We start from the raw sequence: 25,409 nt of genomic DNA, 5'->3' as shown, positions 1-25,409 counted from the left end.
CTTCCCACAGCAAAGACAAGATGCAAGCTCTTCTTATGCTTCAAGAAGTGGCCCTTAGCTCTGGAAAGGACAGAGTTTTAATCCCAAGTCCTAAATCATGCACTGAAGGGTAAAAATTCTGCAACAAAAGAACACAGTGAACCATTTCTGTCCAAGAGTGTATGAGAAGCACGGTGTTTATACTCCCATTTTCCAGGAAGATCCCTTGTGTCCCAGTTGTTTCCTTTTGATTTGTTATTATGCCATTAGTCAGCCATGGGGGTGTGGGGCCCGAGGGGTGGAAATGTTCTCGATGCTCCATCAGCAGCTCTCCAGACTCCCTACGACTGGGACCTTCAGCCCTATCTAATATGAACTGGAGGAAAAATCACTCAGCTTCCCTGCTGAGTGACTTGAGGCTTTCCCAGCCAGATGTTCCACCTGAACCTCCCTTCCCACCACAGAACAAGCACGGAAAAAGCTGAGGCACTTTGCTTTAATCACGTTCATTAACAAAGCAATCGTTAAAGCTTAATTTCTTCACCAGATGATAAATTCAGGAGTTCTTTTCTCCCAGCAAAGACCAGTTTTCAGGCTGCTTTTGTGATGGGAAGCCCTGAGGAGGAGCTGCATTGTCCATTCCTCTGGGCAGCACCAAGACAGGCTGGGTGAGTGAGCACCCCAGCAAACCTCTGTGCCCCCTAACCATCAGGAGCAGGGAAAGTGCAATTCCCTGTTAAAGCACTCAGGGAATTGGATTGAGCCACTGGAGCTGGGGCATGAGGGAGCAACGCTTGATTTTGGAAAACTCAGTCATTTAACAAACCCAGTCCTCTTTTCTCTGCCTGACTCCGATGTCCTGAAGAACTTGAGCCCCACAAGGAGAAGCAGGGCATTCTCCCAGCTCCCCATCCTACCCATGGGAAGGGATGATGTTAGAATTCCAAGCAGGCTGGAGACGGCGGCAGCAGCAATATTCCAGCACATTAGCAATCATCTGCCATGGGGAGAGCTAATTTTTGCCTCATTAGAGCCTGATAGGAATCTGTGATGTTGAACAGTTCCGTCTGCAGCTGCTCCCAACCTGTTCTGGCCAGGTTTTTGTGGTAATCATCAGGCTGGACTGGAGCAGGGATGTTGGTAAAGCATTTCTTTCCAAAGAAACGCGGTAGCTGGCAATGCGCTCCAAGATTCAGTGAACACTTCTGGTTGGTTAAAGGGTGCCTTTTCCATGCTTCAGATCTTTCCAGGGATCAGGAAGGACATCCAGGGATGAGCAAGCACAAGGTGCTTTCTCACAAGCCACCAGGGATATATTCCAAATATCCTGCACATAGCAAAGATGACAGAACAAATGCCATGGAAGGAAATCGCTGCATCAAATTAATAAAATTACACCTTCCCTTGGGAACGGAATCATACTCGAAATGTAGAAGTTTCTCCATTGCCCAAGGAATCGTTTATGTGGGATTTGTATCCTGTCTTTCACCACTGAAAAAAAACCAAAGCTTTTTTTGCTCCTAGAGTTTGTTGGCTGTTTGGGCCGGCTGATGACTCCTAACTCCCAGATGGTGGAAACCCCCCTCACCCCTGGCACGTTTCCGTTCCCTATTCCCCTTCTCCACAATATGGAGCAGCCTGCTCTGGTGGAAGCTGTCCCTGCCCATGGCAGGAGGCAGAGCTGGATGGGCCTGGCCTTGGACACCTCCAGGGACTGGGAATCCACAGCTTCTCCGGTAACCTGTGCCAGGGCCTCCCCGTTCTGGGGAATGACATCCTGAACAAACACAGGACAGTCCAAATCAGCCTGACAGGGCTCTGAGCAACCCTTCCCACTGACGCTCATCACACCCACAGCACTGTCACTGCATTAACATCGTTGATGATGATGAGCTTTTAAAAACAATGATTCTTTCTACTCCTTATGGAGCTCTTAAAATCACTAATTTGTAATATTGGAGTGAATACGCCCTGATTTCTATTCTGGGACCGGAGCGATTCCTGATGCAGATATCCCACAGTCTGACAGCTGATCTGCATAATGTTGTGAATGTTCTTATAACTCATTTCCAGACAGGGAAATAAATCTTCAGCTCCTCTTTTTGCTGTGTGCTGCAGCACAATGCACAGTTCTGGAAATGCCTCCAGATGCCAGTTCTGACTTGTGGGGTTCAGAAGATTAAAACTGTGTTATGAAACAGATCATTTTCATCCCTTACTCAGGGGGAACAAAAGCCCAGTGAGGGTTTTTAACCCTTTACCTGTTTAGAGATTGGTGACCCTAAGGAATGGGATTTTCCAGCCCTGGGGCCCAGCACAGGGAGGGCCTGGAGCTGCTGGAGAGAGTCCAGAGGAGGCTCCAGGATGAGCAGAGGGATGGAGCAGCTCTGCTGGGAGGAAAGGCTGGGAGAGCTGGGATTGTTCAGCCTGGAGAGGAGAAGCTCCCAGGTGACCTCACTGGGGCCCTCCTGAAGAAGCCAACGAGAAAGATGGAGAGAGACTCTTGAAGTAACAAGGAGGAATGGCTTCCCAGTGCCAGAGGGCAGGGCTGGATGGGATATTGGGAAGGAATTGTTCCCTGGCAGGGTGGGCAGGCCCTGGCACAGGGTGCCCAGAGCAGCTGGGGCTGCCCCTGGATCCCTGGCAGTGCCCAAGGCCAGGCTGGACATTGGGGCTTGGAGCAGCCTGGGACAGCGGGAGGTGTCCCTTTAACAAACCCTTTGTGCTCTGTCCTGCCTCGGCCCAATCAGCACTGAACAATCCTCGCTGGAAGTCCCCATATCCACATCCCATCCCACACTCCATTGCCTCCCATCAGCTCTCATTTACTGTGAGATTTTATGTTGTGCTTTGGCCCCAGCTCTCACTCTCTCTTTCAGCTGCCTCGTTTGAGGCCAGAGCACGAAGGAGAGGTTTCACTCACTGCTCATCTTCCTCTGGTAAATAACAACATTAAACAGAGCATGGAGGCAGCAGCTCGGTGACAGACGGGGCTGTGCTGGTTTGTGTCACCCGAGGACCTGGCTTGGAATGCTACCACATGGAAATCGTCCAGCCACAGAGCTGGGAAGCAAATCTGGGGACAAGGAAGAGTAAGAAGAAGCTCCAGCCCCAGCTTTTTTTGTCAGCTAAATCAGAGGCTTCCCTGGAAGTGTTCAAGGGCAGGTTGGAGCAGGCTGGGATAGTGGAAGATGTCCCTGCCCATGGCAGGGAATGAGATGAGTTTTAAGGCCCCTTCCAGCCCAAACTATTCTGGGATATGGGATTTATTTTGCCAAAGTAAGAGAGAAAACTGAGATTACCCTTAAAATTTAAAAGGCAAAGCAGCACAAGAAGCTGTTGGGACTTCTGATCACTCCCCAGCCTCTTGATCTTCATAACCACCACCCAAAGCTCCTGAGGAAACCCAAATGCTTTTGTTCCAGTCGACAGAGCACAGGAGCAGGAAATAAATCATCCTCCCAGCAGCAGTGATGAGCAAAGTAAGTTCTGCAGGATTAAATATGTTCAGCCAAGTGGGGGCTGTGAAAAAGGTCTGGTTTTTCCAAGAAGGAAAACAATCCTGTTGTCCTGGAGAGAGCTGACAAATGATAATAAGCAGAGGCTGCTGGTGGAGAGCAGAAAATAAACTTCCTTTCTTTTCATTCATCATGCAGCAGGTCCGCTTGTTCCCTCCAGATGAACATTCCCAAGGACATCTCCTTCTCTCATCTTGTACCGACCAGGAACAAAAAGATTCCTCGCTTAGCAAACATGGTCTTCCATGGGTTTATTCTGTCCAGGTTTGAGCACAGGAGCCCAGGGTTGAACAGAGCTCTCTGGAGCTGGTTCTCATTCCAAGGAACGCTGACCACTCGGCTCCAACAAAACTCTCTCCTGGAACCTGACACGTGGGGCTTTTCCTCAGCCACTGTGGAGCTTTTACCCCATGGGTTACTACAGACCTCCAGGGATCACTGGAAACTTAAATTTCAGCAGTGATGTCCAATTTCCATCTTACTTCTGCCGAATAAATCCTAAAATCCGGGTTGGGAGGAACTTCAAAGCTCATCTTGTTCCACCCTTTGCCACAGGCTACAGGTTTAGGGACACAAATGGCTCCATAATCCTTAGGAATAATTTTTGCAGGGACACCTGCAGTAAGTTCCTAAATTATTCACCGCTTTCAATGGACACAATCATGTGCCAGGTGCTCTGGGATGACCCTGCTGGAGCAGGGAGGTGGCACCAGATGTCCCTTCCACCCTGACTTGTCCCATGACCCTGAAGGCAGCGGGGCTTTGCCATGGCCAGTTCCTCACTCCCCACTGCCCATCTTTAATCCATGCTGTAACGGGACTTCCCTTTTCCAAGGGGAACAACAGTCACGAGAGAACTGGGCAAAAGAACACAATGGTTTGCGCTGAAAACTCTGGGGGGAAAAAACCTCATTTAAGTCAGATTTCACATAGTTATGAACAAAGACCTTTTAAAAGCTCCTGGACCTCTTCATCCCCCAAAAAAGTAGTGAGGGGAAAGAGCTGGGAGCAGAAGAACAACAAGCACCACAAAATACAATGAATACAATTAAGGAGCCTGTGAAGTTACTCATCTCTACCAGAGAAATAAAAAAAAAAGCCCCACAGTCCAGGCAGAAAATGACTTCAAGTTACCTCCTGCTCCAAGATAAGAGGTTGCAGCAGTGATAAAGAGGCCCTTGTGGAGCTCCTCTGGGAGGATGGGGCTGCAGAACTTCCCCGGGACTATTGCTTTTCCAGATCTGCAGCAGCTCCAGCCTCACTGCTGCTGGTACTCGGAATATGAGAAAGCTCAGCCGGTGTTATTTCATGTCCTGGTAGCTCCACAAAATAGCTGTTTGCAGTCAGAACCGAGGTTATGAAAATATTTAGCACAAGGATGGCAAACATCTTATTTTTATTAGTTTTTCCATCTTAAATCCAACGTGTTCTGATTGCATTTAATTATCATCTGTGCCTGGATGTGCGAGGAGCAGCAGCTGCTGGGATACACTGTAATTTCCATTATTTTAGATAAATACAGTGCAAACACTGATCTGACATTTTGATTTGTTTCCTAAGAGCAGAATTCTCATTTTTCCCCCAAACCCATCTGCCAGGGCTGCAGAGAAGTTGCAGATCAGGACCCCGCACATCAAAGCCCAGGAAAAATCAGAAAACTTCGCCAAATAATGCAATGCAAACATCTCCCCCCCATCCTGGTTTCATCCTTTTGTTTGGATTTATTCTCTGACCTGTCCCTGTCCAGCCTCTGGGCTGCACAGAGCCTTGGCCACACAAATCCATGGGGGTTTTTCCCACCAACACAAGGAGAAGAAACCTCAGTGGAGAGGAAAATGCAGAAAGTGTTCATGTGAATTTCCCCTGGGGCGAAGAGATGTCCACCCAAGGTGAAGTGTTTAGGGCACATGGAAAAATTCCCTGGGACCAAGGGGAATGGTTTCCCCATTTCACCCATTCCTGCCTGGAATGGCAATGATGACATCACTGCTCAGCAGCTCTTTGGGATGAGCTCCTACAGGAAATTCTGCAGGATTCCGAAAGAAACAGGAGCTGATCCTGATGGGATCCCTTCCAGCTTGGGCTGTCCTGTGATTGTACAATCCTGACCCAGCCTCTCTCGCCTTCCCCTTCCCAAAACCGGTGATTCTGAGCTCTCTCCCCACAGCCAGGAGCAGGAACAAAGGGCACGGAGCTCCCATGGTCAGATTATTTTTGTAGATGAGTTTTCCAAGCAAACAAGGAACCCAAAGCCAGTGGAGGCCACCCAAAGGGAACAGTTCCCCTTTACTGGTCCTTTGATGACAGTTCAGATTCCAACAGTGGAATTTTTCTATCTGCACACCCAGCCTGAGTGACAGGGCCCTGGAGCTGAAGGGGCACAGCCAAAGGGCAGAGTCCAGGCTCCTGCACGGTCGCTGAAAAGTCCTTTTATTTCCCATTTCGCTTGTGGGAGTCACAACAAAAGGGAGTCATGGAACAGTGGGGGGGGATGGGGTGGTACAAGAAAGACACTTTGGGCCTCCCTTTCCAGCTGCTATTATTATTAAACTGAATGAAGCTTTATCTCCCCAATTTCTCTGGTAAATAAAAGCCCCTTCACCACAAGGCAGTCTTTGCATAACTGCTGAGCACTACAGGAATTAACAGCACGTCAGCTGGGATCTTGTGCGGGGGAAAAACCCACTATGATTCCGTTTGTCATCCAGCAGGAATTGTTCTGGGAGAGGTTACACCTATCCTCTGTTTTCCCTGGAGAGGGGAAGATGGATATGTGGCTGCCTGGGGACAGACCAGGTTGTAGGAAAGCATTTACAGAATAACTTATCTGTTTGATTAACTCCGAGTGCTCCTCCCCAGCAATGAATCCTTTCAGCTTCTGCCAAGGCTGCCCCAGTTTTGTGTCAGTACCACACTGCAGAGAGAGACTCAGAGAGGCTCAGGTAGTGATGAAAGGAACAGCAAGAGGAGTAAATCACCGGGAACACGAGCCAGATCCCAAAGAAAGTCAGGCATTCACTGGGAAAATGAAAGGAATTCTCAGGTCAGGTCGACACTCAAACTTTTACAGCCCTGCAGAAGAACCAGCAGGCCCCTCTCACCCAATTCCAATGGGAATCTGTGCTGGCAGCAGGGTTTGGCTGAGGACAGAGACACGAGACTCAGCTCTTTGGGGGATTTATGTCTGAGTAAATCATCAAACACCCTCCAGTCCCTCCTCTCCTCTGCCAGTCCGGAAACACCTTCACAAACTTGGGAAGGCTGAAGTCACCAGGTCCCAGCTTTGATTCCATTTTCTTCTCCTCCTTACCACATACTGGCTTAGATTAGCTCGAGGTTAGGCTTTTCTTGCTGCAAAGGAATGATTTCACCATTGCTTCTTACTGCATGTGAAGTGCTAAGGTTCAGTCCTGCAGCTTTAAAAATAACTGCTGTATACAGAATATCAAACCACATCTGCCACAAGCCCAGTCACCCTTTCATGTCCCATTTCATCTCATGCACATCTCGTGAAATAAATGCAAGAAATGTTTAATTCCCCATTGCTAATATGGGCAAATAATACTCTTGGAAGAGTTAATTATTAAGACACTGTAAAATTAAAATAACAAACTGATACCAGTGGAAGATTGGCATTGCATTGCCCTGGATGTGGCAGGACAACCCCATTTCTCCAAGAGGCAGGAAGCCCAGAAAGCCTGCAGGATTCCAGAGGGGAGCAGAGGGAAAAACCCTGCTCTGACTCCTGCCCAAGACTGCAAGACCAGGATGAAGGAAACAAAACTGAATAGCACAAAAGCAGGCAACAGCATGAAACAAGAGAGCAGAGAAGAAACTGCTGCCACAGGACATTGTCCCAAACCCCATGGAAAGCCCTGGGAAAGGCAGGCTCCTCGGAGGGCAGCGCTCTGTTGGCGGGCTGGGCGGGAATTCCCGCTTTGCCATAATTTCTAATCGATTCCTTGCCCCACCGTGCTCCTCTGGACACTGAGTGAGCACTCCCCAGTCTCCAGAGCCACCCAACACCTATGCCATGAGATCCTACTGGGGACCTGTGCTCGGGAAAGCAGATGCAGACCCCTCCCGAGGAGGTTTGGAGGCTCAGGTGGGGCCCAAAACACCTGTTCGGAGAGGCAGGGTAAGTCCTGGCAGCAGAACGGCCTTGGTTGGGTTGGAAAAGCCCTGACTGCAATGGATGCTGCTGTTCCCACCTTCCTCAGTGCCCAGGGAGATGCAGAGAGGTGGGAATTAGCCACAGGATCAGGAATGTACAGCCGGGAAAATCCCACCCAAGGGCTCAGCTCAATCTCTGGGTGTGATCCCAGGGCATGAGCGTGGCCCAAACACCTCAGCACACACAGAGTTCAGCCAAGCCTGTGCCAGGGCCTGCCCACCCTCCCAGGGAACAATTCCTTCCCAATATCCCATCCAGCCCTGCCCTCTGGCACTGGGAAGCCATTCCCTGGGTCCTGTCCCTCCATGCCTTGTCCCCAGTCCCTCTCCAGCTCTCCTGGAGCCCCTTCAGGCCCTGGACAGAGCTCTGAGGTCTTCCTGGAGCCTTCCCTTCTCCAGGTGAACAATCCCAGCTCTCCCAGCCTTTCCTCCCAGTAGAGCTGCTCCATCCCTCAGATGTTTATGCTCCTTAAAACAAAACAGGTCTCTGTTCTCCACAATTTTTTCATTTTGAAGTATCATTCCCACCGAGCCCTTTCCCTGAGAGGAGGAGGTTCTCACTCACCAGACGCTCCAAGGGAATTAGCCCTGTTAAATCAGATCCATAAAAAGAGAGGAAAGAGGGCTCGGAGGGAGGTGACACAAAGGTGACGGAGCATCCAAGGGCCTGCAGTGATCCTGGGGGGAAAGCAGGGGACTGCCCAGGTGGGAAAAGCCAACAGGAGGGAACAGGGAGCTGTGGGAAGCGTCAGTGCCAACACACTGAGGATGAATCCTCAGGGCAGAGGCTGTGCAGGCAGGAGGAGCGAGGCGATGCCTGGGGGAACACAGACAACACCCATGAGCTTGCTTTGCTTTGGATTCAACAGGAAAAACCCCCCAGAGCCTCCCAGAGGAGCATTTCCCCCCTCTCAGGCCCCATGGAAGGGCTGCCAGGGCCCCCCTGTTTGCCTCTGTAGTTCAAACAGCCACAGGGACTTTGTTTGTCTTCCCTTATCAACACCCAGCTGGATGTCCTGGCAGATCCCACAGTTTCTAGGAGTACACTGCTTCCCAGGACTCCCAGAAACCCACGTTCCCATGGGAAATCACAGTTAGATCCTTCCTTTGGAGGAGCTACCAAGGAGGAAGCAAGAGACAAAGTCACCTTTAAAAATAAAAGGCAAATCACCACTACTGAAGGCAGAAATTAAAGGAAATTGAAGAGGAGAGGAAAAACTACTGAAACAGGGGCTGGGGGAAACGTGGGCTGGTTCCCAATGTGGTTCTTTAAAAGCTGCCTCCTCCCTTTCCATGCCTGGAAAAGCTGGAGCACACAGGGGACTTTTCTTCCCTCAGGTTCTCCGGGTGTGTGCAGAGGGGCAGCCTCAGAATTCATCCGCAGCACCTGCTGCCAGTAAAAACCCCGAGCCACGAAAGAGTGCATCCAAGGAATTCCCTCTTCCCCCTGTGTCACCGAGTGATTTCTTCCAGGCTTTATGGGAACGGCACTACCCCTAAAGGGAGGACTCTTCACACCTGTTAACAAAGTTTAAAAAACCTGAGAATATCTGTTTATTCACAGGACAGCCTCAAACCTGGACCTCGTCACCGGATTTCTGCACAGGATTTTCCTGCCCTGATCCAGCCTGATGCCCTGCAGCTGACAGGCTCAGCCAGGGGAGACATTTGGGGTCAGAGATGGGGTGTCACATTTACCCTCCTTAGTACAACTCCAGCCTGTCAACATGGCCCAGATCCGAGGGGGATCCCTCTAAACACACCTCTCCAGGCTGCCACATTTTAAAGTGCTTTCAGAACAATTGTAGGAATGTTGTGAGGTCAGCAAATGCAAAGCTGCAGAACTACTGTTTGGAAAATGTTTAGGGTTTTTCCCTTAAAGAAAAAAAAAAAAAAATGGAGGTGGCAGACTCATTTTAGAGGAAGAATAAGATTGATTAACGAGAACTTTTTCTGGCTCTAAAAACCCTCCAATCTGAAGACAAATAATCTGTTGAACCCCTCTCAGAGCAGCAAACTTCCTCCCAGGAAAGGGAATATATCCCATAAATAAGTTTCTTTTCCTCTCACGATTGTTTTCCCTGCAGAGCCAGTGTGGAGTAGTTGAGCTCTTTAGGCTGATCCCCCTTTTTTCACTCCCAGTCTCACGGCCTGCAGGAATATTCCTGCTGGAGGCGGGTACGGCAGGGATGTTCACTGCTGCCGGCAGTCTCAGCCCCTGATGGACACTTGAAACATTCACTCCCACCTTCAAAGCACAGCTGTAAGGGAGATTTGTTGGTGTTGCTCGAGGCTTAGGGCATCTCTTGAGCCATTTCAGTCAATAAGGAAAAGGTGAGGGGGTTTCTTGCTACTTTTTGAACACAGGGAATCAAGGGGTGTTCCCAGAGGGCTGAAGCACCAGCACAGGCAGGGTGAAGCCAGAGAAAGAAAGGGCTTTAAAGGCTGGGATGTGGTGGGGCCAGCACCTGAAAGCCTGGAGCAGGGGCCCTCATATCCCTAGAGGTGGGAATTCGGCCAGCAAGACACAGACTGTGGCTAAAATCACCCCAGAATACAGAAAAAAAAGCACTTATTAAAATTATTAAAAGCAAAGAAGCTCTAAATTCAGGATTCTGCTTGCTGAGAAATTCCAGCTTCAGCTCCTGACTCAGAGCTCTGTTTTTTCTCACTACTAGCTCAAAGACGAGCAAGAGCCCAAGGAAAAAGGAATTACTGGAAGGAGGACAGCAAGTATTTGATTTTTGACAAAACACTTCCCAGTAATACCCAAAGACAGGTCCCTCCAGGAGAGTTTTGCAAAGAGCAGAGTTTTCATTTGAGTTTATTGTGTTAATAATCGAGAGGACGCAGAATGATAAACCCAAATGAGCTCTCATAACCACAGCCCAACCTATCTGATAATGTCCTCTCCCAGTTCCATGACTTCATCCTCACTCATTGCATTATGGCTAAACATAGGCTGTAAACTCGCCATAATTGGGTTTGCACAGCATTATGCATATTTAGAGAGCTATCTAAATAATTTAAATTAAGTTACAAAGCCAAGGGAAGAGCCAAGCCGAGCCCTCACACACACAGGGCTGCCAGGAGAACATGGAAAAGCTCAAGTGCCCAAAACCCACAAAATTTGGTTTTGACACACATTTGTTGCACTCTCATCAGCACATTTATCTGATAAATAATAACCAGAAATACAATCAAATCTATCAGCAGTAAAGGGTTATCTGAGTACCAGGCTGTGCTCAATACCCCCAAAACCACTCTGGAAACACTTCTGCCCCTAAACCCTGCCCAAATCCTCTCCAGGGAACGGGCAGAGGCTGAGCAGGAGGTAAATACACCCTGATTCCAACATGTCCTGTTCTTCTGGGGCTTTCTCAAGGGACAACACTGAACACAACATCCCAAAAGGCAGCAAAAACCCCATGAGCGAACCTGTGGTGTGGGGGGAATTTGGGAAGCGAGCACAGAACTGCACAGTGCAAATCCTCCACACTTCCACTCCAAGGAAAATACTCTTCAAGGATTATTTTAAAGCAGTTGTTTTAGCATCAACAGAACAGATTCTGCACCTCAGAGCAGGCTCTGTAAACCTCAAATCCTTCCATGCAGTGCTGGGGGTGGAAACACAGAATTCACTCTGGCACCCCCCACTTCGCAGGAAAACCATTTCAAAATGCAAAATTTAAAACTCTGAAAAGCCAGAGGAATAAAACCTGGGCCTTGAGAAAGGACTTAACCTTAAAAGGCCAGAAGCTTCAAGTTGTTTTGGGAAAGCAGCGAGGAGCATTTGCAACTATACAGCATGAGAAATTTGGCAGGAAAGCTTGTTTAAAGGATGGCTTGCTGCCTTGGAAAGATTTTTGTTTAAAAGAACCATTTTGGATATTAAAATATAGATGGGCAAGTGAAAAACCTCCACTCCCCTTAGGTGTTATCTGGGCACAATGCTTTGAGTCCACCAGGCAGTTCTGGTGAGGAGCAGGGAGAATTTGATAAGCATTTGTCCATTGTGGTACCAAATGACACTGGGAAGGAAAGCAGGGATATTTCCCTCCGAAGTCAGGAGCAGCCACTCTGAGGAGAGGGGTGCTGGATGCACACGAGGTTTGGTCAGCAACTCCCACAGCTGACATGCACTTCCTTAAAAATAAACAGCACAAATACACATGGAATGGGCTCAGTCTGACACATGGAGGGCAAGAGAACCTGGAAAGAAGACGACACCAAGCACAAGGAGCTGGGATTTTGGAGAGGCAGAGCTCTGGCAATGCCTGTTAGAAGATTTTTACAAAGCTGAACACCCCCTGCTCTGGTGTTCCATGAGAAAACCAAAACCAGATGTGCTCGAGCACAGCTGCTGCCCTCCCCTTGTGCCCAGGATGCACCAACACCATTTCCCACCACCCCAAGCACAGCCCCACCTGGCAGGAGGCTGTGACCATGCTCTCCCTGTCCCACAGCCACTTCCACCCCACCACTCCTTCTGGGAAATCCCTCCTTTCTCCAGCAAACCATCCCCTCCAAGCCCAGGAGCTCTGCTTAGGGGAGGTTTATTCCAGTGCAGGGTTCACAGCTTTCACCTCCTTTCTCTACCCAGGCAGGCATACAAATCCAGGCAGGATCCACACAATTTTTCAGCAACCAGATTTAGACAACCTCTCTCTCCGAAACCATTTTCCCCACAAAAGTTTCTGTCTGTAAGTGTTGGAAAAAAAGGAATAAATAAGATCTTTCCCAACCCTACCTTCCATGACATAGACCAGGGAACCCACATCTCCCTCCTTGATGATGCAGCTGTCCTTGCCATACTCCACGGGGTACATACAATCCACAATCTCCTGGATCTGGGACAATTCCAGGTTCTTCATGAAGTCATTGTCAAGGATCGCTTCCTTTATTAGCTCCTTCGACCTGGGGGACAAATACATTGTTTTAAAAATCAGTAAATTTAATAAATAAATAACAATAAATTAAAAAAAAATATTTTCCCTAAAAATGTGCCAAGAAGTCAAAGAAAAAAAATCACAGAGATGTGAATTGCAATTATTTATTGTAAATAAGCTTTAGATACGCCCAGCACTGAAATAAAAATAGATTCCGCAGGGTTGCAGAATCCTCTTTTAGCTCCAAGTTTCACATCCACAGTAACACAGCTACTTGGAATATCTTCCACACACACAGCTGAAAGGAAGCACAAACAAGAAGGTAAAGGATTTATTACTTGGTTTATTGTGTTTTCTATTCCTCACACAAACTGGAGCACACCAAAGGGTGACACTGCACTGGTTCTCAGAGTGTTTATGTTATAATCACTACAGGAGCCATTTGGCACAAAGTCCCTAAAGCAGGTGGACAACTGAGAATGTTCAGCCCTGATCTAGACCAAAACTAAAGGCCCTAAGACACCTCCAGGTTGGACAGCAGCTCCTCAGCCCTTCACCTCTCACCCTGCAGCTCTGCTTCTGGGGGCTGAACCGCTCACAGGCAGCAGCTCCCTGCAGAGCCTGAGCAGTCAGGGGGGCTGTAGCTATTGAAAAGATGAGTATGAAACAAGGTTTTCAAAGAAAAACACTTTAATGGGTCATGTCTTCTCGAAAAAGAACCAAACTGGGACTTGAGGAGACCCAAACCAGCCCAGCCTTGGCGATCCCACAGTCCTTGCACAGGGTTAGAACCAGCTCAGGGCTCCCTCCACTGCAAAGCCGGCTCAGGGATGTTTAAGATTCTTTTTGATAGTTTGGAGGTTACTTTGACAAAGAATTCAGCTGGACACCAGGGGCCACCAGAACTGTCCCTGCTGAAGGGCAGGAGGGGACGGGACCAGGCTGCCCAAGGCCTGGCTGTGGGACGAGGCGGGCTCGGAGCGCCACAAAGCCACTCCTGAGAGTCTGAGACTGCCTTTCATGCCTAAGGTGACACCTAAAAACAGAGGCCAGACAAGAATAAGAGAATAAAAGCAGGTATTTATCTGAAGGGCCTTCAAAGGCACACCCTGGGCACTCCAGAGGCTCCACCCAAGATGGACCCTGGGTCAGGGGTTCTTCACCCTTTTCTGAGTTTGGTCCATTTGCATATCAGGGTTAATTATCCGATTATAATCTCAGTTCATTATGTAATTACCCCAAGTTTGCTCCCCCTTTAGAGGCTTTAATTTACACATTTTGGGGCCTGGGACAATCGAGGTGTCCTTGGAGAGCAAACCTGGAGAGGTTTGTTCTGTCTGACCAGTGTGAGAGAACAGCAGCTGAGAGGGCACAGGGAACCTCAGAGGGACACAGCAGGCAGTGCAGGATTTGAAAAATATGAAAGTTAAAACCTAAGGCATCACCTTCACAGCAATTCCTGACTGCCACTCCCGCCCCTCCTGCGTGCAGATAACCCCCAGGAGAACCTGCCCCCGTGGGATGTCTTCCTTTCAGGCAGGCTGGTCATCTGTAAGTGCTGGATGACCCCATTTCCTCACCCCACCTCCTGTGCCAAGCCAGACAACGCTTTCCCTGCTGTGCCTTAACTCAGCACTGCTCTTCTGGGCTCAGCACCCCAAATCCTCATAACAAGGAGCTCGTCATTAGTGTTGCTCAACTGCCCACCAAAGAAAGCCTAATTAAAGCTTTTGTGTTCATCATATCAGCCTGCATTCCAATTTCGGGCATTTGTTTCATCCCAAGGCTCAACATTTATTTCATTTCTCCTTGATAAAGTCAGGCTTTCAAGTGGAGTTGTTGCAAGAAATCCCACAAAGCCTGTGGGGAATTTCTGGCCCAAGTCAAACTTCCCTCTGGATGTAGAGATCCTCAGCATAAAACAATGCTCTCCTTGCTGGAATTGAGCATGGGAAAGGATGTGAGGAGGAGTTGGGAGATTCAGTCCAAACAACAGCAAAGGGAACAGGAAAACTCGGTTGGACTCAACGAGCTTAAGGGTCTTTTACAACCTTTAAGATTCCAGCTGGGGGACGAGCAGCAAACCAGACCCAACACGAACAAATTTAGGCAATTCAAGAGCCTAATAATATTATCAATATTATATTATTAATAACAGTAATATCAGAAGTGTAAGAGCACATCTGAAGCACCTGATTCAGCCCCTCTCCTCAGCACTGGGATATCAGAGCAAGCTCAGGGACCCCGAGTCACCCAAACCCTTTTAGCCACCCCACAAAATGCAGCCATTGTGAAGGAAACACACTGGCTGGGACATCAACGAGACACAGCTTCGCCTCTGCCACATCTCAGCATCCTAAAATTAAATACCCACACGGAAAGGGCTGGATAATAACTCAGTCATGCTTGACTGTGAGCAAAATAGGTTTTGTTATTCGGGATAATTAGTTAAGATGAGGCTTTGACTACAAAGCCTGTGAGAAAAGCACCTCCAGCTGCCCTCAAACAGGGATGGCTGGAGGAGCAAAACCACCTTGCAAGCCAGCTGCTTATTTATGAGAGTGTTTCACAGAACCCCAGACTGCTTTGGGTCGGAAAAAACCTTAGAAATCATCTCGTTCCACCCCTCCCATCACACACTAAAGCACCCTCCATAGCCTGGGAGCTCTGAACCCTTCCAGCAGGAAATCTTCCACCCATCTTTCAGAACCGAGTAAGAACAAAAGCTGAGTTTGACATCCTTGAAAACGAGTTGGGACTAAAAATATGACGTCAGAGCCACAAGCAGAGCTCCTCTGTTGTTCCCTGTGAGAGAATATTCGTCACTCTTAATAGTTCACAAAAATCAGTCACACACTGGGGCTTGCCAGTCCCACACACTCGCATGTGCCAGGCCTCCAGCAACTTCCCCATTATTTATTTTTATTATTATTATTATTATTTGATGTGCTTTTCTTTCCCTGTAATTCACAGGTGCCATTTCAGATAAATGGGGTTTTTTCTACTGTGTTTATTTTTACGTACAATCCCAGAATCTTTAGGGTTGGAAAGGATCTCCAAGGCTGTGGAGTCCAAGCTGTGCCTGATGCCCACCTCATCACCAGCCCCGAAACACATGAAACTCAGAGCCCATAAATTAACTCATAGTTCCCCATTGTTCCATAACAAATCCTCCTCCAAGCCACACCGTTCCTTAATCCCCAGGATGATTTCAAAACAGCAGCTACCCCACACACGTGAACACAGAAATCTACCCAGGCATACAAAATAAGAAGTATTTAAAAAGGTGAAAAATCCCACTCCTGCCACAGCGAGTAAGTGGTTTAAGCAAGATGCAGCCGTTCCATCACCTCTTATTTTCCAGCAGGATTTATTCTGCACTTTTTGATTCGGGTTTCTAACAGGAACAACACACAAACAAAATAAACTGCACTACTTGTAAGGGAGCGGGAGCATTTCCAAAGGAGCCTGTGTGCAGGAGGAAGATTTCCATGAATATTTACTCAGCACTGGAGTGAATGTCTCTGCCTTCAGAGGGTCACTGCGAGTGGAAAGCAGCTGTTAGCATCTTCCCTCTCCAGAGCAAGCAGCCTGGCACCAAGCCACCCCTACCTTCCTGAAAGATCAATGGTCAGATGTGACAGAGGCTTGATGAAGAGTTTCAAAAGAGGGCACAATCCTCTGCGATACATCCTGCCCCAAATCAGGTTAGGTCCATCACCATAATTAATAAGGCAACAGGAGGAAGAAGCTAATTGCATTCCAATTTGCGGAAGTCATGCAAAAAGAACCTTAACAAGTTGGCTGCAAGTACACTTAATGCATACAAACCTGCTGCTGCCTCTCAGCAGCAAAGCACACAGAGGGGTATCCACCCACACAGCTCCCTGTGCTGCCCTGGGGGTGCTCTGCTCCCCCAGCCCGACCAGAGCCAGCCCCTGACCTCCCCAGCAAGCCACAAAAAAGTCAGTTTTTCATCCCAGCAAGCAGGGGCCCTGCACAGAAGCCCTGTGTTAAAGGCTTGCAGTGGCCATAAAATGCTGAATTCCAAAGCCTGCTGTGAACATCCACTGGCACAAAGGTGACAGATAAATGACAATACTGGTTTGTAGCAGATGGGGAATAAAACCCCTGAGATGCATCCCCAGCAGCGTGGGGAGCTCCAGAGAGGGGATTCTGCCCCTGTGCTCAGGTGAGACCCCACCTGCAGAGCTGCCCCAGCCCTGGGGCCCAGCACAGGGAGGGCCTGGAGCTGCTGGAGAGAGTCCAGAGGAGGCTCCAGGATGAGCAGAGGGATGGAGCAGCTCTGCTGGGAGGAAAGGCTGGGAGAGCTCAGCCTGGAGAGGGAAGGACTCCAGGGAAACCTCAGAGCCCCTGGCAGGGCCTAAAGGGCTCCAGGAGAGCTGGAGAGGGACTGGGGACAAGGGATGGAGGGACACAGGGAATGGCTTCCCAGTGCCAGAGGGCAGGGATGGATGGGATATTGGGAAGGAATTGTTCCCTGGCAGGGTGGGCAGGCCCTGGCACAGGGTGCCCAGAGCAGCTGGGGCTGCCCCTGGATCCCTGGCAGTGTCCAAGGCCAGGCTGGACATTGGGGCTTGGAGCAGCCTGGGACAGTGGAAGGTGTCCCCACCCATGGCAGGGGTGGCACTGGATGGGCTTTGAGGTCTCTTTCATCCCAAACCCTTCTGGGATGCTTTGCAGCCTAAATTAACCCGCAGTGCTTTGCACCCAACCCTGCAGCACAGCCTGTTGTTATCCCGACAGGAATTCCCATTTTTCAAGGAACACAATGAATGCTCAGCCCAGGCTCTTCCCTCGCAGCCACAAAAGCCACGTTCCCTCACCGGGTTTGTACCTTCTGGCACATACAGTAAATACCGGAACACAGAGCTCATCCTTGTCCCAAAAGGACTCATCCCAACATGGAAAAGCCACTTGCTGGGTGTAAGGAAGGCAAGAATTCAAGAGCAGACAGAAAATCTTCTGACAAACCCATCCAGGGACGCTTCCAGAAAGCCAAGCCCTCCCAGCACACCCCGCACTGGTGCAGCCCCAGTTTGCAGCGGGGCCCGCAGGAACCTGAGGGTGGAGGGGAGCTACACAGGAGTCACCCCCCAGGGATCTGCTGCTGATTAAACAGAGGTGAATCAGGAAGAATAAAGGAAATCAAGAGTTCAGTGCAGGCATTAGTGACACAGTTGGGGATTTTAGGGTGTTCGCCACCGCGGCTTTGCAGCAGAACTGTTTCAAACTTCCAGTGAGGAAAATGAAAGGCAATGTACTGGCTGCACAGGAGGGAAGATGCCTGCAAAGAAGGGGAAGAAAAAGCACACTCTGGGGGTGGACAAAAATAAGCAAGACCATTTCTTTAGCTGCTTCCCTCCCGAAACTTTGAGCAAAACTTTTCAACGTGCCCATACTAACGGGGGGAAGGAGTATTTTTTCTGGAGTTTCCCCCCTCAGGAATTAACAAATACCACCACTAACCTAAATCCCCATATTTAGGAGGGAAGCATCCACAGGAATTTGACGGAGCAGACAGACAGAGATCAAGTTTACAGCAGTAAAAGTGCAGGGCCCTGGGAGATGAGAACTCCTGATTTACTCACACAATAAACCCTGCTCAAAGCTACTACAGCCAGGGGCACCTTCTTGGGCTGCGTCATCGCTGCTGTAAAAATCCAAATTAATTGTAGAAACTCGTGCCCAAAAGCACTGGTTTTGGGGATCTTCCATATCCCTCCCCAAGGAATTAAGCTGATTTCAGAGATAAGAAGCACGGGAAAAAAAAAAATCTGCAGCCTCTGCCCCTGAATGTCACGAGCGATGCAAGAATCCAGCCAAGCCCTACAACAACCAGTCTGTTTAAAATCCTCACCGTGAAATGTTTAAAAGTGTTTACTTCTACAAAATGTGGCCATGGAAAAAGAGAAAAAGAAAACCCTTCCTTAAAAAGGGAAAACACAGAGCCAAGGATTCTGCCTGCTCCAGCTTTCCAGAGACTATCCAGCAGAACATCAGCACAGAGCAACAAGTGTTAGACAGATTTTTTTTCCAGCTGTCCCCAGACATCCGTCCCTTTCCAAATGGGGTATCCACTCCAGGTGGCACAAAAAGCAAAGGCTGCAAGTTTCCAGCAGGGTTGGGGAAGCTTTGTGCTCAAAGCTCACCTTTGCAGAGCTTCTAGCTGTTTTAAGCCCTTGTGTAGTTCAAAACACACGCTCAAGCTCTGCTCTGGAATGGAATCCCAGAGCAGTTTGGGTGGGAAGGGACCCTAAAATCACCTCTGTCCACCTCCTCTGGGCTGTCCCAAACACCTTCAACTGTCCCAGGCTCCTCCAAACCCCAGGCAACCTGGCCTTGGACACCGCCAGGGATCCAGGGGCAGCCCCAGCTGCTCTGGGTACCCTGTGCCAGGGCCTGCCCACCCTGCCAGAGCAGAGTTTATTCTGTATATCGAACCTGAATTTCCCCTCTGGCACTGTGAACCCATTCCCTGTGTCCTGGCCCTCCAGTTCCTGCTGCAGGGTCCCTCTCCAGTTTCCCTGTATCCCTTCAGACCCTGGAAGGAGCTGTGAGCTCTCCACACAACCTTCTCCTCTCCCGGCTGAGCAGCCCCAGCTCTCCCAGCCTGGCTCCAGAGGGGAGGTGCTCCAGTCCCCTCAGCAACTTCAGGAATTGCTCCAACAGTTTCATATCCTCCTTACATTGAAGTATCTGCATAACTCATCTCCCGTGGCCTGGCCACACATCCAGAGGTTCCAAGCTGGCAGCTGAGAACCACAAAGCCTTCAGTGACACCACAATGAGCACCAGCAAGAGACAGCAGTCCAAACCATTCCTGGCACTCCTCCCTTCCCAGCAGGCTGGGTCATGGATTGTTGGCAGCTCCCATGTTCCCATCTAAGAACCAGAGGTAAGAAGCAGAACTTCCAGGAGGGTTAGTTAATCCCTCATCCACCAGCTTGAAGCCCACAGCCTTCAGCAAAGCTGCACTGGCAACCAAAGCGCCATTCTTGGTGCCAAGGCGAAGCACCTGAGCACCTTTAGTGCCAAAGCTCCTGGAGCAGGGACAATCCCCAGCACAGGGCACTTCCAAAGGGTGAAACGCTGGATAATGCCTCCAAATCCTAAAACCTGCACGGGAACAAACGGATCTTTGCACAACTCCCTGCGAGGAGCAGAGCAGGAGAAGAAAGCTCAGACCTTTGGGTAAGATCTGGGGCTTGTTTGGACTCCAGTGCCATTAATAGCTGATAACTCTGCATTAGCTGTTTGTTTTGGCTTGGGATAAAGCCCACTTTGGATGTTCCTTCAAGGGAATTTTAAATATAGCTCTGGAGAGCTATTCCTGTCCCAGTAACTGGGAATGAGAGTAGGATTCAAGTCTGGGACCGAGTAACACAAAGGCCTTGAAATACACTTGTGGATTTTCTTTACGGTGCTTCCCTTTCCCACAACACACAGCCCACAGCCCATCTTCAGGCTTTAGGAGGAAATTTCTGAGCAGGATCTCAAGCACCTTCAGCGAGGCTGCTCCTGCATAGCAGGATGGAAGAGTGCTCTTCACAGGAGTCTGCTAAAATTTTTAACCAAAATGCCAATTTAAAAAGAGACAAACCACAGGTTAAGCAACTCTAAACCTGGAAACAGGGAAAATAACTTCCACATTTCCAGGTTTTCCTGTACTTAAGTACAGCTTAGAGTTGCAGAATCGAGTTTCTCTGCAGAGAATGTTGCTCAGACAGCTCCACTTAGGATTTCTAAATATATCAGTACACTGCTGCTCATGATCTCACATTTTGGCATTCGACATTTAAAAAGAAAAATCATTTCAGCAAAAAAAAATATTCAAATCTCCTTTCACCTACACTGAAAATTGTTGTTGGTATAAAAATACTGTAGGCAAGAGTTGGTTAACTTGCATTTTAATGTGTCTCACCCCAGAGATCTTAATTTACCACCCCTTTTTTAGGCTCCTCTTTTGCATCCTACAAAGCCCCAAGTTTAGATACCAGAAATGTTGGCAAGCTCAGGCAGGAGAAGAAGTTGGCTCTTGCCAACACCGTTTGCCTCCTCCTGCAATCTCTGACAGCTCCGAGGAACTCCCACATGAGCTGCATTTTGAGAAACCACTACTGAGCCCTCGGAGCACGATTAAGAAGCTCCTTGATTATCTGAAGCAAACAGCAGAAGCTTTGGGCAGCTAATTAGAGGTGAAAACAAAATCAGAGAAGCATTTGGGCTGGAAAAGATCTCCAAGGCCACAGAGTCACAGCTGTGCCCGATGCCCACCTTGTCCCCAGCCCAGAGCACTGAGTGCCACCTCCAGCCCTTCCTTGGACACCTCCAGGCATGGGCACTCCAAAGCTCCCTGGGCAGCCCCTGCCAAGGCCTGAGCACCCTTTCCATGCAGAAATTCTTCCAGAACACGCAGCAAAGTGATGATGAAGGAGGATGGGTGTCTCTCAGGGATGCCAGGCCAAAACCAGGCAGACTTTGGAGGGGTGTTAGCCCCATGCATTTCACAGTTTCAGCACTCACACCCAGCACAGCTGTGCTGGAGCCTTTCTGCACCTACAGAAATAGCAGAGAATACATGTCCCCATATGTCTCCACACCCAGGGACCCAGAAACAACCCAAACTCCTCCAGAAGGAGCTCAGCAAGCAAGACAGAGCCACGGAGACCCAGACAACACATCCTGAAGGTCACCACAATCCATCTTGGAAAGAACCATGTAGTTGAAAGGCAGGAGTTTCTCCATCCATCAAACCATTACCCATGGAGGCTTCCAGTCCTGGCAGCTCCACGCAGTGACCCCTGACTGGAGGCAGGGATGAGGAGTGGAGATAAATGGTAACTCAGTCAGTTCCCCCAGGTTTATTAGTGCCTTGGAGGGCTGTGTGGCTCCCTGGGATAAATGAAGGTGTGGACAGTGAGCTGCACCCAGATTCCCTGAGAAGGGAGCTACTGATGGCACCACGGAGATGGCTTCACCCTGGTGCAACAGGCAGGAAATCTGCCAAGGGGGGGATAACCTAATTTACATAGATGCAGAAATGCAATTAGAGATCCTCTGAGCAGAGACAGCTCACTCTGCTCCCCTGGATCGGAGGCTGGGAGCACGTCAGGAGCTCCTCCAAATGCACTGTGGGCCAGCAGAGATGGATGGGCTCTGCAAAAGCACTTTGCTCCTCCCTGACATCAGCACATCCACAGGGAATGCTGTCACAAATACAGAGCTGCTCCAGGGAAAGGTGTGGGGGGGATTCACGGGAATTGTGATGGATGGAGAGGGGAGAAAAGCAACAGAGATTTCACATCCCTCACCCTGACTCACCCAGCGCTTGGGATGGATGGGACTGTCACCAGGGAAGCTCCATCAGCTCTCTCCAGCCTGGAGAAGTCCCTGGTTGAAATGCCAGAGGTGTGTGACAGTGGAATGCAGACAGCGCTTGGAGCCTCAGCCTTCCAATAAATATTCTCAGGGAGATTTTAGGGAGAACCATTTCCTCCTGGTTCCCGAGTCAGCAGGAGGCCTGATGTGTGCAGGCAGGCTTGCAGACATAAATATTTGCAAGATGTGTGGCATTATCCAAACATCCCCCGCCCCCTGCCAAGTGCCAAGGAGCAGCCGGTGGGGAGGGAAGGGCAATACGTTCCTCCTCCCAGAAGGGTCACTCCGGGATACAGCCGTGGCAGCACATCCTGCAGGCTCTGTCTAGTCTGCCAATAAACCAGATTAGAGCTGGACAAGCACCTTGTGGCAGGCAGGATGAACTCTGAGCAGCCACACAACTTGATAACGTTGGGCTGGAGAAAGAGCAGCAGCAGGAAGCTCAGGAGGTGTCTGTGCAAGAGCAGGAGGATGGGGCTGGGGGCAGGGCAGTGCTGCTGCTGCTTTCCTTCCCCTCAAAGGCGGGGGGGGAGGGGAGAGGTTGGCACATTCCAAATGTTATTTTCTCATTCCTGTGCTCCTGCGGGAGCACTGACCGTGACAATCACGCTGAGCTTCGAGGAGTATCCCAACACCAACTGCTCTGCACAAGTCCCTGACAGGAGGGGGCAGCCGGGGGGGTCGGGCTCTGCTGCCAGGGAACAGGGACAGGACAAGGGGAAACGGCCTCAGGCTGGGCCAGGGCAGGCTCAGCTTGGACAGCAGCAGGAATTTCCCCATGGAAAGGGTGCTCAGGCCTTGGCAGGGGCTGCCCAGGGAGCTTTGGAGTGCCCATGCCTGGAGGTGTCCAAGGAAGGGCTGGAGGTGGCACTCAGTGCTCTGGGCTGGGGACAAGGTGGGCATCGGGCACAGCCTGGACTCCATGGGCTGGGAGGGCTTTTCCCACCTCAGTGACTCTGGGATACTAAAATAAAATGGGGGCTTTGCTCAGAAATGCTCTTGGCTCGTGTTGTTTTAGGAATTCCACTAAGAACCCCGTGTCTTGTGTTTGTGAGATATCCCCACCCTCGTGTCTCATGGCTGGGATGTTGCCTTTGGCTGTAACTAAAGGAGGAACCAACACTCTGAAGCAGGAGGACACAGCCCTCAGCACTGTCCCCACGGATGGGAGATCCCACAGCCACAGCAGGGATGAGAGCAGCACAAGGCAAACACCTCCAGAGAAACCCTCTCACCAAAAACAAACCCCAACACAAAACCCACAACACAACCCCAGGCAGGGAAAGCTCCAGTCTCAGGGCAAAGTGTCCTTAATAAAATCTCAGATTGTAAAGAACAATCTGCAGGGGGCAATTGGAGGTGGGCTGGGGATTCACAGAAACTCCTATAAACTATTCCTAATTCCCACACAGCGTGTGAGAAACTCCAGGGATAGTTGCAATCTATCCCCCACATCCAGCCACATAAAAACACCAGACAGAAAGAATGTCAAGGAATTGTTTTGAAGAGTAATAGCAACAAATGTGCTCAGAGAAAGCGGGCTCCGAATTCTGATGGAAGGCAAGGAAAAGATGAAGAGCTTTGAATTTGAAGGGCTTTAGGAAACAGCCCTTTTCTTTGATCAAAAACAACTCTCCTCCAGAGGCACTGGATGCTTCCAGGAATTTCAGCCTGGAAGGATACTGAAGGGAAAACATCCTATTTCTAGCAAACAGGAGGATATTTTTGAACAAGTAGTAACCTCACATTCCATGGCATCCCTTGCCCTCAGGGAATCCTAACAGGAATGGACAGATCAAAGTAAAAGAAGGATGCAACAAGACAAAAGGTGCTGCCCAGGGAAAGCTAAGGATTGGCATGGAGACTGGGGAAATCACAGAACCAGTGAGGCTGGAAAAGCCCTTCAGGATCATCCAGCCCAACTTCTGCCCAATGCCCACCTTGTCCCCAGCCCAGAGCACTGAGTGCCACCTCCAGCCCTTCCTTGGACACCTCCAGGCATGGGCACTCCAAAGCTCCCTGGGCAGCCCCTGCCAAGGCCTGAGCACCCTTTCCATGGGGAAATTCCTGCTGCTGTCCAAGCTGAGCCTCCCCTGGCCCAGCCTGAGGCCGTTTCCCCTTGTCCTGTCCCTGTTCCCTGGCAGCAGAGCCCGACCCCCCCGGCTGCCCCCTCCTGTCAGGGACTTGTGCAGAGCCACAAGGTCCCCCCTGAGCCTCCTTTGCTCCAGGCTCAGCCCCTTTCCCAGCTCCCTCAGCCGCTCCTCACAGGATTCACGTTCCAGACCCTGAGCAAGTTTTGGAGACCACTCCATGGTCTTTAGGAGCAACTGTGACCTCCTGGTGTTCCAGCCTGGCAAGCCAGAATCCCAGCATGGGAGCCACTGAGGTGTTCCCAAGGGAAAGCTCCCCTTTCCCAGCAGGGCCCTTTCACGGGGAAGCAGGAGCAGCACTTGTTGCTGGAGGACAGGCAGCACCAGGCATTAAGGCACGTGGCTCTTCTGCCTCCCTCAGCGAGCCAGGACAGCCCCAGAATTTACAGCTCAAATGTGCTGCCACTCTGCTGCCCAGGTCCTCAGCAGAAAACCTTTGGCTCAGAGGAAAGCTCCGAACAGGGCACTGGAGAGAAGAACCAGGTCTCGAGGCTGAGAACTGTGACAGGAAAAAATGAGCCAGAGGAGGGCAGAGAATTAAGTTCTCTTTATCTGCACCATGCAAGCAGAAAAGGAGGTTTGCTCCCACAATGTACTTGTGGGATTGCTTGCTTTCCCTTGCACTACTACCCTGCACTTAACTCTCCCCTTTTCCACCACCCTCGTGTCTCATCACCTTCCCACACCATCTCCCAGCTCCAAAACGCTGGCTCCCATTGCAGCAGCTCTGGATCGTCTTCCTTTTTTGTCCGAGTGCCTCATTTGCCGTTCCTGGAGCAGAGAGCACCGTGGATTTCTCTTTCCTTTCCTTCCACTGTCCTCCCAAACAGTTTCTCCCCTCCTGCTCCCTCCTGCAAGTTCCAGCCCCTGGCTATTCCACTGCTTCCATGGGCCAGTGGAACAAACACCAGCCAGAACAAAGCAGAAAGCTGAGCCCCAGGCCAGGAGAAATGCTCAGGCTGGGAATGGGGCTGCAAGGAGCCAGAAGGACCCTGAGGGTTTAATGTGGCAGAAGAGGAAAGGAAGAAGGAAATAGCAGAGGGTCCTTGCATCAGATTTGGTGGGATATTGGGAAGGAATTGTTCCCTGGCAGGGTGGGCAGGCCCTGGCACAGGGTGCCCAGAGCAGCTGGGGCTGCCCCTGGATCCCTGGCAGTGCCCAAGGCCAGGCTGGACATTGGGGCTTGGAGCAGCCTGGGACAGTGGAAGGTGTCCCTGCCCATGGCAGGGGTGGCACTGGATGGGCTTTGAGGCCCTCTCCAACCCAAACCCTTCTGGGATTCCATGATAATGAAGCAA

The 25,409-nt window shown here is 50.1% G+C and overlaps 1 protein-coding gene across 2 annotated transcripts in view; it reads right to left on the bottom strand.

Moving 5' to 3' along the window:
- Positions 1 to 25,409, bottom strand: part of PRKG1 (protein kinase cGMP-dependent 1) — a gene marked incomplete at both ends in the record, with an annotated part of 370,579 nt that overhangs the window by 297,846 nt on the left and 47,324 nt on the right. For both annotated transcript variants that reach the window (XM_082285730.1, XM_082285731.1), the window contains one exon: positions 12,421 to 12,587. In XM_082285730.1, coding sequence (XP_082141856.1) covers positions 12,421 to 12,587 — 167 coding nt within the window. The remainder of the gene's footprint in view (positions 1 to 12,420; positions 12,588 to 25,409) is intronic.

This window comes from Coloeus monedula (assembly GCF_965178545.1).
Source record: "Coloeus monedula genome assembly, chromosome: 8".
NCBI lineage: Eukaryota > Metazoa > Chordata > Aves > Passeriformes > Corvidae > Coloeus > Coloeus monedula.
Note: the sequence above shows the minus strand (reverse complement) of the source record. Positions and strands in the feature narration are given on the sequence as shown.